Source organism: Homalodisca vitripennis, chromosome 2 (genome assembly GCF_021130785.1).
Source record: "Homalodisca vitripennis isolate AUS2020 chromosome 2, UT_GWSS_2.1, whole genome shotgun sequence".
Lineage (NCBI taxonomy): Eukaryota > Metazoa > Arthropoda > Insecta > Hemiptera > Cicadellidae > Homalodisca > Homalodisca vitripennis.
The window spans coordinates 174,296,996-174,310,128 of record NC_060208.1 but is presented as its reverse complement, the minus strand read 5'-3'; the positions used below and the strand labels follow the sequence as shown (position 1 = coordinate 174,310,128).

The 13,133-nt window shown below is 33.1% G+C and overlaps 1 protein-coding gene across 1 annotated transcript; it reads right to left on the bottom strand.

Moving 5' to 3' along the window:
* Nucleotides 1–204: 204 nt before the first annotated feature.
* On the bottom strand, nucleotides 205–12,607 carry LOC124355053. The gene is made up of 7 exons (XM_046805964.1): nucleotides 12,476–12,607; nucleotides 11,705–11,731; nucleotides 9,450–9,616; nucleotides 8,265–8,385; nucleotides 5,170–5,325; nucleotides 4,851–5,035; nucleotides 205–497 (listed from the first exon to the last, which is right to left on the bottom strand). The coding sequence occupies exons 1-7, from the start codon at nucleotides 12,519–12,521 to the stop codon at nucleotides 285–287; spliced, it is 915 nt and encodes a 304-aa protein (XP_046661920.1). The 5' UTR covers nucleotides 12,522–12,607; the 3' UTR covers nucleotides 205–284.
* Nucleotides 12,608–13,133: the final 526 nt, after the last annotated feature.

Here is a 13,133-nt window from a genome sequence, read left to right as displayed (position 1 = left end):
TTGTGACTCTTGTATTATTCAAATAATTCAGTTATGTCGTCTGTTTATCGGTAATTTATTAATCTAGCAGATGATTGATGGGAAAATGAACTTTTCAGCCGTTATTTCTGTTATATTTGCATTCTTACCAAATTCTATATGTACATGAGAATGAAAATCCAACATAAAGGCTTTGATTCAAAGGGATTAGCAATGTATTCGCCATGGAAAATGAAAAGTTTATTCGTTTTCTTGAAATTATAAATAACAAGTCACAAAGTGATGGAAATCGAAGCTGATATTTTTTAAGACTCCTCGGAGTCAACGAATTCGTCACTGGAGGAGGCGAACTGGCCAGGTCTGGTGCTCCTCTTCCTCTGGCAGTGCGAGTCGACCCAGTTCGAACCTGAGCAGGAGGCCTTCTTGCTGGAGTCGTAGCTGAGCCAAACGTCAATGGCTGTCAGACCATTCTTCTGCGCGTAGGAGGAAAGACAGGATGGAGCCTTAGGGAACAAGCTCTAAAAATAAAGAGCCAGGTGTTATAGTACTTGTTTGAAATACCAAAGTTATTAGCATATCTTTCTAATTTTGGTTTACTGGAATTATTTTAAATAAGCGAAAAGTTCTCACATGGAACTTCATTTCAAAAGAGCAAAAAAATAAAGTGAAACAAAAGCAGAAGTTGTTGAGTAGATGAAAAAGCCGGATACTTGTGAGAAAAGAATCAGTTACGGTTACATATAAACCACTTGCATAAATTTAAGATGTTTTCAATGTTATGGGATTGTAAACACTTATTATGGATATAAATAACCTCATTTTCATTCTACTATTTATTTTCCACTACTTAAAATACTTAAATTATGTAGAATGTGGCATTACATTCAAACACATTGGTGGTTTATGAAAATATTATGATAGTTTCTGTAAGTAAGTAAATCCTTACGGTTTTTTATAGTATTGAGATTTTGGATAGTAAATTTGTCTTGTTCCATAGACTTCCTGTCTCCAATTAAATAAAGTTAAATATGATAGAAAAACAATACTGTAACTGTATTTAAACGCGTTCTGTTTCGTTATTTCTTGATAAACCCTAGACACAAAACCCCTCTTACCTTCATGCAAAACCAGGACTACTTGAAACATACCTGACATTGACAAGGCTTATTTACTCGAATTCTGAAGATGGTTTGTCTCTCATTAAAAATGTTTTTAGTTTAAGCAATGGCCAATTGTTTGTTCTTGATCATCGCACTATACTGATTCCTAAGAAGAATTTTCCGGTTAATATTTTGCCATTACCCGTGCTTTAATTTACGTTGGTCTCTCACATTTTACTCAGGGTTTTAGATATTATATAATGACACAATTCAACTAATGTCAACCAATATAAAGTTCATAGAAATGTAGTTTGACAGAGTAATCTTTGTTACTTCTCTCTCATGCTGACTTTTTAACTAAATGCATTGGTTATTTAAGAGTCAGTATTAAAGAGTCACATTGGTTATTTAAGTACAAATATTTTACTTAACACGCTTTTGACAGAACACATTTTTTTAAGAATTTAAAAAATGTATTGATTTAAATTGCTCCCAACAAAATCAGCTAACAACTGATGTCTCGTAAGCGGAGTGTTACATATAACCTATGTTGTAGATTGAATTAAATAAGCTAAATTGTACTATGTGTGTTATTTTTATATAACTAATAATAATAATAATAATAATAACAATAATGTAACTATTTTCTCAAACAAGCATTAAAAGAGTTACATAAAAAGTACAATAATACAAAATTAACTTAGTCTAAATGCCAAGTCTGACCAGTACAATGCTGCCGAATATAGTAATGTAAGAATCATATAAAACACACATAAAAAAGCTTCAAGAGAAAATAAAGGTGAACCTCCAAGGCCAAGCCTGTGTGGAGGGGAAATTTAGATAAAAACAATTGAAATAGACTTATACAGTTACACACTTATAAAACAATTTGATTATGAAAAAAATAAAAAACTCCCTAACTTTAAACAAGTATACTGAAATTTATATTTCATTACTCATTATTTCGTTTGTCACTAACAAAGAGCTACTTAGCCTATGAACTATGAAATGTTGAAAAAATATCTTGGGACCTGTCGTGACAAATTACTTTGATGTTATTTTGGTGAACCGCTCCGGACATCGAAATGTTTGATATGCTGTGTTCAAATTAGTACATCCAATGCTCTGAATTAACATTTAAAAAAAGTATGAAATGTTGAAAAAAGCTCTTGGGACCTGTCGTGACAAATTACTTTGATGTAATTGTAGTGAACCGGTCCGGACATCGAAATGTTTGATATGCTGTGTTCAAATTAGTACATCCAATGCTGTGTATTAACATAAAAAAAAGTGTGAAATGTTGAATAAAGCTCTTGGGACCTGTCGTAACAAATTTCTTCGATGTTATTCTAGTGAACCGGTCCGGACATCGAAATGTTTGATATGCTGTGTTCAAATTAGTACATCCAATGCTGTGTATTAACATTTAAAAAAAGTGTGAAATGTTGAATAAAGCTCTTGGGACCTGTCGTGAAAAATTTATTCGATGTTATTCTAGTGAACCGGTCCGGACATCGAAATGTTTGATATGCTGTGTTCAAATTAGTACATCCAATGCTGTGTATTAAAATTTAAAAAAAGTGTGAAATGTTGAATAAAGCTCTTGGGACCTGTCGTGACAAATTACTTTGATGTTATTTTAGTGAACCGGTCCGGACATCGAAATGTTTGATATGCTGTGTTCAAATTAGTACATCCAATGCTGTTTATTAACATAAAAGAGTGTGAAATGTTGAATAAAGCTCTTGGGACCTGTCGTAACAAATTTATTCGATGTTATTCTAGTGAACCGGTCCGGACATCGAAATGTTTGATATGCTGTGTTCAAATTAGTACATCCAATGCTGTGTATTAAAATTTAAAAAAAGTGTGAAATGTTGAATAAAGCTCTTGGGACCTGTCGTGACAAATTACTTTGATTTTATTTTAGTGAACCGGTCCGGACATCGAAATGTTTGATATGCTGTGTTCAAATTAGTACATCCAATACTGTGTATTAACATTAAAAAAAAGTGTGAAATGTTGAATAAAGCTCTTGGGACCAGTCGTAACAAATTTCTTCGATGTTATTCTAGTGAACCGGTCCGGACATCGAAATGTTTGATATGTTGTGTTCAAATTAGTACATCCATTCCCACTATAAGGTGAATGAAATTACATATCTATGTATGTAAGAACTACAGGTAACTGTATACCTTCAAAATTGCCCGATTAAGGGTTTGCTCTGTTTAGTAGCGAAGTCTAACAATACAGTAGAATATTATACAATATGCTGTAAATAATGTTATTATGTAATACAGTAATAAAGAATAGATTGGGTATTGTTCAAAGTTTATATGGATTTTAAGCTTCTAAATCCTAAACTAAAATCTAAAATGTAACTTTATACCGTTTTTGAACGTTCGTAAATAAGCTTTAGAAAATAAAGGAATAGGAAAATATCCCAATAATACTATAAATGCGTATGTGCCTTTGTTTTTTTTTGTTTCAACGCGTAAAATATCCAACTGATTGTACTGAAATTTTAGATGGATATTCTTACAGTTCCTGGAATAAATATAACCCTATTATTAATTCAAAAATTTCTCCGGAATACACCCCAGTGCTGTTAATATATAAAAACACCCATCTTGGTTTCTAAAGTTGTGAAATATGTAAAATGTAATCAAATGTCTGTATATAAATTGTCTGTAATTTCTATTTGTTTAAATTTATAACGAGTAAATTATGTAAGAAATAATTATTTCTTTCGTCGCGGTTTTTAGCCATTTGGTAAGTACTCATCTACCTTATAAAATGTACTAAAACATAAGATAGGCAGAATTTGATTCCAAATACTACCTTGCTAGAACTATGCTAGAATGAAGTTCGAAAGACTGTGCTTTTGAACAAAAGTAACAATTTAAATGTCCTAAAATATTAAAAATATTGTTCACGTTATGAAGAAGCACAAACGTAAAAATTTTTATTTTAAATATACTTGCAACTGTTCATTTTTTAGTAAAAAAGCGACCTAATAAAGCTTATTAGATGTAAAAGGTAAAGTTATACTATATTTTTCTATAAATTTGAAGACTGTTATAAAACCGACCTGAGTTGTCTTTTAACAGAAATAGACTTCTTTGAAGTATGATATATATTTTACTTATCGGGAAGCAAGACAAAATCATCACAGAATAAAAAACACTAAGGCCGAAATAAATTACATTGGCCATAAACATGCACTTTGTGATGTAAATTATTGCTCGTAGCACAAAGCCAAACTCAACATTGGCGTAGGAAATCACACGAATCAAAAGTGCTGATACAGGTGCGAAACCTACGAAATCGCGTGCAAAGCAGCAGGTAACGACTATAAAGTAATAAAATTAAACAAGAAAGCAAATAAGAATTCAAATAAGAAGTAAGAAATAATAAAAATTGAATGTATTATGTAACATTGATTATACATAAATAAGCTTATAATTATTGATATGAAAGCTATTTATTTTTAGCTATTTTTATGTTGAGTGCTACTTTCAAATTTAAAAGAGATAGTAAACATCATATTAACAGTTTCTCCAAGTACCAAATATGAAAAATAAAGTCAAAAAAATATAATTACATCAAAAAACATAGTGGGAGTAGAGGTAAGTAAATGTAGTCTCAGAACACCAGTCTCGTTTAACACCAATTGTTTTAGCTGCAGTTTTCTAAAATAATTTAAATAACTGTAGGGAGATCGATACTCATTGATTACAGCTGGTGAGTGGACAGTATTTATAAACTCACCTTAAAGTCACTAGCAGATAGAGTCTTGTAGAATGTCTTGGTATTGAAGTCATCAGCTGAGAACTTACTGAAGGACAAATATCCAAATCCTATCAGATTCCCTTTCCCTTCAGGATCATAGATGGAGTAGAATGGAGCCAAAGAATCACAACTTGTCTTGCTTCCAAACTTGGAAAACACTAAACCTGTGAAACAATTTGTATAACAGCTATTAAAACAATATTAAAATGGAAATTGTCCAATTATGGAATTCAGTCCGATGTTATTTACTAAAGTAATTTACCTCTCTAATGAAAGATAAATTTTGCTCCAAACCCACCATATCCACTTTGGCAGCCTTGTTCAACGACAGCACCCTGTGCAGCTTCACATCCGTCCCTGGGTAAACTCTTAAATTTACCGTGGCGCTTGAGGTCAGCAGACAAAGCAATCTCATCATCGGGCAAGGAGCGACGACCTCCGCTCCTCAGCACACCTGCGGGCAGACAAATGAGATGATGCAGCAATATTAACATTGACATTGTATTTATGTATTGAGGATGAAGAGTTTTATGAATAAACATGTCGAATGTTTTTATGATATAATAAACCGGTCTTAAAACTTCGAGAACAAATTGTTAGGACACAAACTCAATAGAATAAATAAGTATATGTCTGAAAATGCGCCTACAATTGCATATGCATCTATAATCAATTGTGTTATTAATGTTTCGAATTTATCCAGACTTTCGTTCATTAGGATTACTTCAGAATCCAATTAATCCGCATAAACAAGTAGTATTGTAAATTTTTATTAAAGTAACAGGAAATACGACGTCCCCTGCACTAGTAAGAGATGATTATCTTGATTACTGGTAGAAATCAACCATTTTCTTCCAGGAAATCTGACAATACGCTCTTAAGTGATTTATGTGATAGTTATAAGGTAATATGTTTATGTAATAAAACCTATAAAACTGAATATTTGAGATTATTCAGTATAATTTTCATACGAAGTAGATCAAAATTGTATCCGGTGTGATACAAAATGACTAGCGAACTTTAGAGGCATCGAAACAAACAATAGTTACTAGGTAATTTTGTGTGTGTGTGTGTGTGTGTGTGTTTACTCAATCACGTAAATAAAGGGTGATTTTTTTATTGGTGTGGTTTTTAAGTTGGCACCACTATTAAACACAACAATTAAATTTGAATAAAACAGCTGATCTTTGTTTATTATCTTATGTCATTTCGATATTTGTATTGTCTAGTGCGTATTATTGTATAGTAACCATGAACAGACTTACAAAAGAAGAGCGTTTTCGAATAGTGCAAATTTATTTTGAAAACCGCAGTTCAGTTCGGGCAACTTACCGAGCTTTTCGTCCGATTTACGGACCTCATAATCGTCCAACAGAGTCAGGTATTCGAGCTTTGGTTAATCGTTTTCGTAATACCCACACTCTTGTTGACAAGCATCGGCAGAGACGCCGCACAGTAAGGACCGAAGAGGCTGTTGATGCTGTTGCTCATAGTGTTGAAGAGGATCCAAGTGTATCGATTCGTCATCGTGCGCAGCAATTAGCGATCTGCTACTCAACTCTATGGAATATTTTACGGAAGGATCTACGCCTATATCCATACAAGATTCAGTTGGTGCAAGAACTGAAACGATTAGACTATCGCAAGCGTCTTGATTTCGTTGAATGGGCTCAACATAAGATAACACGTGACCCAGCTTTCGCAGGCAAGATTTTTTCAGTGATGAGGCTCATTTCTGGTTATGCGGCTTTGTCAACAAACAGAATTGTCGGATTTGGAGTGATGAAAACTCAAAAGAATTTGTTAGTATGCCCCTTCATCCACAAAAACTTACCGTTTGGTGCGCCATTTGGGCAGGTGGTGTTATTGGCCCTTATTATTTTAAAGACAATGCTGGCCAGACTGTTACGATAAATGGTCAACGCTATCGGGCAATGTTACGGGACTTTTTCTTTCCTCAGCTAAACGAACTTGAAGTGGATTTAGAAAATGTCTGGTTCCAACAAGACGGCGCGACGTGCCACACGGCAAACGACACAATTGGCCTCTTGGCAGAAACATTTGGTGAACGTATCATCTCATTTAGAGGTAGTGTCAACTGGCCCCCACGGTCGTGTGATATCACGCCAACAGACTACTTTCTGTGGGGATATGTTAAGTCTCAAGTATACGCTGACAAGCCACAAACTTTAAATGACTTGGAAGCTAACATTCGTCGAGTTATTGGCGGAATTCAACCACAGCTGCTGGAAAGAGTATTCGAAAATTGGACTTCTCGATTGGGCTTTCTTCGCGAACGAAATGGAGCCCATATTCCAGAAATCATTTTTAAACGTTAATGTCATGACACTGTAGTTCAAATAAATGCATTTTTATGTCAATGCAAGTTGTTTTTCATTTTTTTATTTAGTTTTAAAAACCGCACCAATGAAAAAATCACCTTATACTACTAGACAGAGCAGATTGTACTGAAGTTTACATGGAAATTATTAGGGACCCTGGTTAACATATGAGTCCCTATAATTTTAATATGAGCTATTCTTATTTTAAATAACGTTCCGGACTACGTCCCAGTGGTGTCTAAAGTAGCGAAAATTCCACCTTGGTTCCTAAAGTTGCATTACACCAAACAATCTTATTAATTGAAAGATCCAGTAAAGTGTAATACAATGTTCTGCATAAAAAGTTTTATACCATAAAACCACATATTTAATTAATTTAACCCATATTATCAATCTATTTATATTTATAGTCTTGAAAGCATATATTTTATTACACTTCTTATTACAATTTTCTGCAAATGCTCTTGAGCCTAGAGCAATAAAGTATATAGATAAGAAAATTCAATATAAAAATACTTTGAACTATATACATTGGTAATAACAAAGACAAAGTTACTATCTAACTTTTAATGTACGTTTTATTGTTTTAAAACCCATCTTAGTTGTCTTTGGATAAAATTAGGCTTAGATCAGTGTATGTAAATATATTTTCTTGATCTTGGCAACAAGGCAAACGCAATATTGGCGTCGGAAATATCATTCATTCGAACCAGAAGTGCTTATACACGTGAAAAACCTACTAAATAGCGCGCGGAAAAGTGGGTAACGGCTACTAACTTATAAACTAGTACTAGCGCAACCTTATTCTGTAAAAGAGAACTATCAGAACATGAGATATTGTGAAGTGTCAAGCTAATACGTGTTCCCAACATATAAAGTAAACGTATGACATGTCATATACTCATATAATCATGTCATTACATACATACATGCATAAGTAAATAAAAGTATGAAACATTTCATCGAGAGCTTAACATACAATATAAAGATATTCTATAATAAAATATAAGAAAGATGATTGTATTAATGCTTTTGCCATATAATGACATACCCTCAGGTGTCATGAGTACCGTGGAGTAGAAGACTGGCTTGCCTAGGAAAGTCCCCTCCTCGAATATGCCACTCTTCGTGTAACCTGTAGTATAGTTAGGATCTACGTCACTTTTGAGGAACTGTAACATCGATATTGTTTATTACTGAGTATGGATGTTATGACAGAATAACAGGATTAAGGACATTTACTATCGTTATAAAAAAACTGAAACGCAACATTTAGAGAACTGGTACTTGCCATCCGAAAACACACATTTAAGCAAGCAGAAATTTAGACTGAACAATTCAACATAATACGATAAACAGACAAAACACAAATTAAAAATTGGATATCAAAATATCAATCAAGCAGATAACTGAAACGCAGCATCGAATTTGGGGTAAATACGAACGAAAAACACACTATGTCTCAGTTGTATCGTAGAAAAACATGAACCACGTACCACAGATAAGATGTCTTAATTTGCTTATTTAGTTTACACCTTTACTGCAAAACGAATCATGTATCGAATTTAGGAGAGGTGAGAAAGTATTCATGTGCACCCACCACATTCAGTGTATTAAAATTATTTTTCAGTATGTTGTCTTAACTGGATGTCAGATATCAGTTATCAAAACTTCGAATTTCAGTTTTGTAAATCGTAATAAAGGCTAACATCCTTCAAGTTGTACTATCCTGTATCAATTTAGTATTAATAAATGCCAGAAGGGTCATACCTGTACAAATTAAAATATATATTATTTTGTAAGAGTGGAAGTAAAAATTCTGCAACAGTATTAAATGTAATGAAACACATCCTCTCAAATGGTAAATCCAAATTAAAAACAATAATTACATAACGTAAAACCGTAATGTTTTTTAACACTATAGACATATTTTTTTACTTCCTATTTTCATTTTATTGGAGTAAAGTTTTAAGAACTGTATACTGTATTTATGTAAGTTCCTTCCAAATTACATCTTATAAAAGGTAGTGCTTTAAACAAAATTGAGATTGGTGATTTATGAATTTACCATTTACTTTTTACTGATTTGTAATATCTCTGCTTTATAATGACAGGCTTATGATATTTACCAAACACTATAAACCAAGGTAGTACCAAAAGTACATAGTACACTAAAGTAGTTGAAACCTTATTAAATCACATGGTTTCTATTCACATGATGAAACTTCAAACTTACAGCCACCCTAAGGCCAGCCAACTTCTGACGTCCGTCGTATCCCAGCATAAACCTTGGATCGTTTTCCTGAGTGTACCAGGTCAACTTGAATTTTTCATCCTCTTGTAAGGACTTCCAGCCTGCGGCAAGTGCGTCCACCTCACTGGTTGGCAGCTTTACGTCCCCAGCTATAGACATACAATGACATATAAACTTTGGCTCGTTTTTCTGACAGTACCAGGTCAAATTAATTTATCATAAATTGCAAAGACTTTCAACCTAGGCGAATGCGTCTACCTCACTGGTTAGCAGATTTTTGTCCCCAGTTATAGACATAACAATTACATAAACCTTGGGTCGTTTTTCTAACAGTACCAGGTCAAATTAATTTATCATAAATTGGTAGAGACTTTCAACCTAGGCGAATGCGTCTACCTCACTTGTTAGCAGATTTTTGTCCCCAGTTATAGACATAACAATTACATAAACCTTGGGTCGTTTTTCTAACAGTACCAGGTCAAATTAATTTATCATAAATTGGTAGAGACTTTCAACCTAGGCGAATGCGTCTACCTCACTGGTTAGCAGATTGTTGTCCCCAGTTATAGACATAACAATTACATAAACCTTGGGTCGTTTTTCTAACAGTACCAGGTCAAATTAATTTATCATAAATTGGTAGAGACTTTCAACCTAGGCGAATGCGTCTACCTCACTGGTTAGTAGATTTTTGTCCCCAGTTATAGACATAACAATTACATAAACCTTGGGTCGTTTTTCTAACAGTACCAGGTCAACTTGAATTTTTCACCCTCTCGTAAGGACTTCCAGCCTGCGGCGAGAATTACTAAATTACTTGCTTTAATGTAAATCATGCAGGTATTAATAATAAATTTAACCATAATACAGACAACAGGAGCTAAAATTTAGAAGATAGGCGTGTTATGAATAGTTTGCTCTTGTTCATAGCCATAAAAATATGTATGTGTATACATTAATTATGTGACAAACCAAACAGAAGACATGTCATTATATCTAGATTAGGCGCCAAATTGAGTAGTATACGAGTGTGACGTATTAAATTTTATATTAAAAATCTTACCTTATAAAACTAAGAAGTGATAAATATGATATTAGTACTATTATACCTAATTATAAGAAAACTTATGGTAGAAAATAAATTCCGAACTATACTGACGATAAACCATTGAAAATAAAAGAATGACTACTTTTAATTGCTTGAAGTTTGTTAGATCAACTGGTGATTGATAAATGTAAATGTTCACACTATGGAACTGAATTATTTCAGAGATATTAATCAGTGCCATTAACTATGCAGTAAACACCCATTAGATTGGATTGCTCTCATTTCGCACGTCTAGTGTGGACTGTACAACCAAACAAACGAATGTTCTCATACTGAACTCGATAAACCACCTAAACATTTACCAGTTATGGATTAAGCAACCAAAAACAAGTAACTGTGGCATTACATTTGAAAAGACTGTCAGTCTTCAATCACCCTTCTCTTGATGATTTTGCGAGACAGGGTTTCACAGCTAAAGTCAGAATTGTGGGGGAATAACCCAGTTGCCTGATATGTACAATAGGTATTACAATTGAATTAAGTTTATGAAATTTTGCATTACAGTCATTGCCTAAAATATAAAATTTTGAAGAAAACCGGAACACCGTAAACACGAAAACCGTTATAGTAAGTCGATACAATAGTGTATTATTTATTCAACTCGATAATTAAGTTATTATTATATGAGTTATTTATTACTTCATTACAATTAAAACGTGTTCGTTATTCATAGTATACCTAAATATACGGATTTCTTAATTTACTCGAGTTAATAAAATTTACATAAATGAGTGCATAAAAACTGGGCATGAAATGTATTATTTCTTTATAATGCGTGGTTTCAAAAGGGAGGGATCCAATAAAAAAATTAAAGTAAATTAAAGTTAATATAAACTTAGCGTTTTTTAAAGTGTTTTAAGATGTTTTAAATGTCGTCAAAAATCAATCAAAATGAGATTGCTCAAAAAGATAAACGTTTATTACTTTTAATAAGATACCTAATAATTTACCTCTAATAAATACATATAATAATATAATGATAATTCTGAACAGCTCTGTTTTGAAAACCATCTGTTTATGGAATGTTTGGCTAAATGCCGAGTATAGAAAACCTTGATTGGCCTCGAAGCAGAAAGGGGTACCCAAAAACCAAAGTTTCGTAAATAATAAAAAATAATGCACTACTTACCTCGGAAATCCTTCCATTCCACTGCTCCTGTAATAACATAACACATTTAAAATGTATCTCAGAAAATATTTTATAAATTCTTAAAATGGTAAAAAATAATATTTATGAATATGCCTGAACAATTTATTATATTACAATTTAAACAATATGATTTCTATAATATATTATACTTTAAAATATTAGCTTGATTATCGTATATAATAATGTCATAAGTCTACTATATCATTATAACTGTAGTGGTATATTTATTGGGTTGTTGTATCAGTTATTTTGAAACTAATTTCGTGATAGTGTTTGTCGTCCATTGAAACTATTTACAAGTATCTTATTAGTGAATGACTTGGAGCATCGGAAATATTTAGTTTGATTCTAATAATAAATTATCAAACATTTTCCAATGTTAATTTTTGTTTTTGCGAGACCTTTTGAAATCAAATGTTTCATTGTCCGTCAACTTCACAGATAACAAATAGTTATAAAGTTATAAACACTGACTATCTATTTTTTTGTAGAGTTTTCATTGTGTTTGAATGAAATAAATAAAAAATGAACAAATAAGAAGTCTAAATGGTATTTTTCTGTTGTAGATTAAAATGACATTGCTTTGGTTCTAGATGTGTTCTAAATAACTGATCCGGTACTGAAATAAACATTTGCTGTATATTTTAGGATACATAGTTGGGATAAATAAATAAAGACCGGACACATTTCAGTACTATGTGATTTGTCAATCGTTAAACAAGCTAATCCCGATCCCCAGCCAATACTCACCGTAGGAGGCAGCGATGGCCAAAGTGAACACCAACACAGATTTCATGATGGCTTGACTTGCACCGATCTAAGGACTGGAGCTCAGGTGTGAGGCCTCTACTTGTACTCTTAGCTAATGAGCAGCTGTCTCTACAACACCGGGCCATTAGTGCCATTGTTTAAAGAGACGCAACAAGGAGCCTGGGTGGCAATGAATCATCTCGCTTCCTCGCAATTCTTCTTGCGTCAAACTTTGCGGTGGGCCTTCCCCGAACAGTTCTTAGAGAGCGTTCTTTTGTTTGACCGGTGTTATACATTCTACGGCACACCTCTTGAATGAATAGGAGTAAAATCTGGAGAACTACCTTGGCTTCCGTGCCGTTTTACTGAATATCCAGCATGAAAGCTAAATTTGAATTTCATAACCATAAATTTAGTTTAATTCTTTACAATACAATGTGTACTTTACTGTTTCGCAGCAACCCTACATAGGCCAAACAGTTTGGAATGGACAAGTGTTTTCTAAGGCAGTCTTGTTTTTCCAAGAAGAGTATGATTTTTAATTGTTATTAGTTATTACTCGCTTGGTGTTCAGGAATACCAGGTACAAAAAGTTTAACATTGGGTTAGGATCAATTGGGGCCGAATTGGGGAATAATATTAATTCTTAGAAACGGTG

Coding starts and splice junctions, on each gene's coding strand:
- LOC124355053 (XM_046805964.1), bottom strand. CDS start 12,521: ATGAAATCTGTGTTGGTGTTCACTTTGGCCATCGCTGCCTCCTACG. Junction 11,732..12,475: donor GGCCATCGCTGCCTCCTACG/GTGAGTATTGGC, acceptor ATGTTATTACAG/GAGCAGTGGAATGGAAGGAT. Junction 8,386..9,449: donor TGGCTGGCCTTAGGGTGGCT/GTAAGTTTGAAG, acceptor TCGATGTTACAG/TTCCTCAAAAGTGACGTAGA.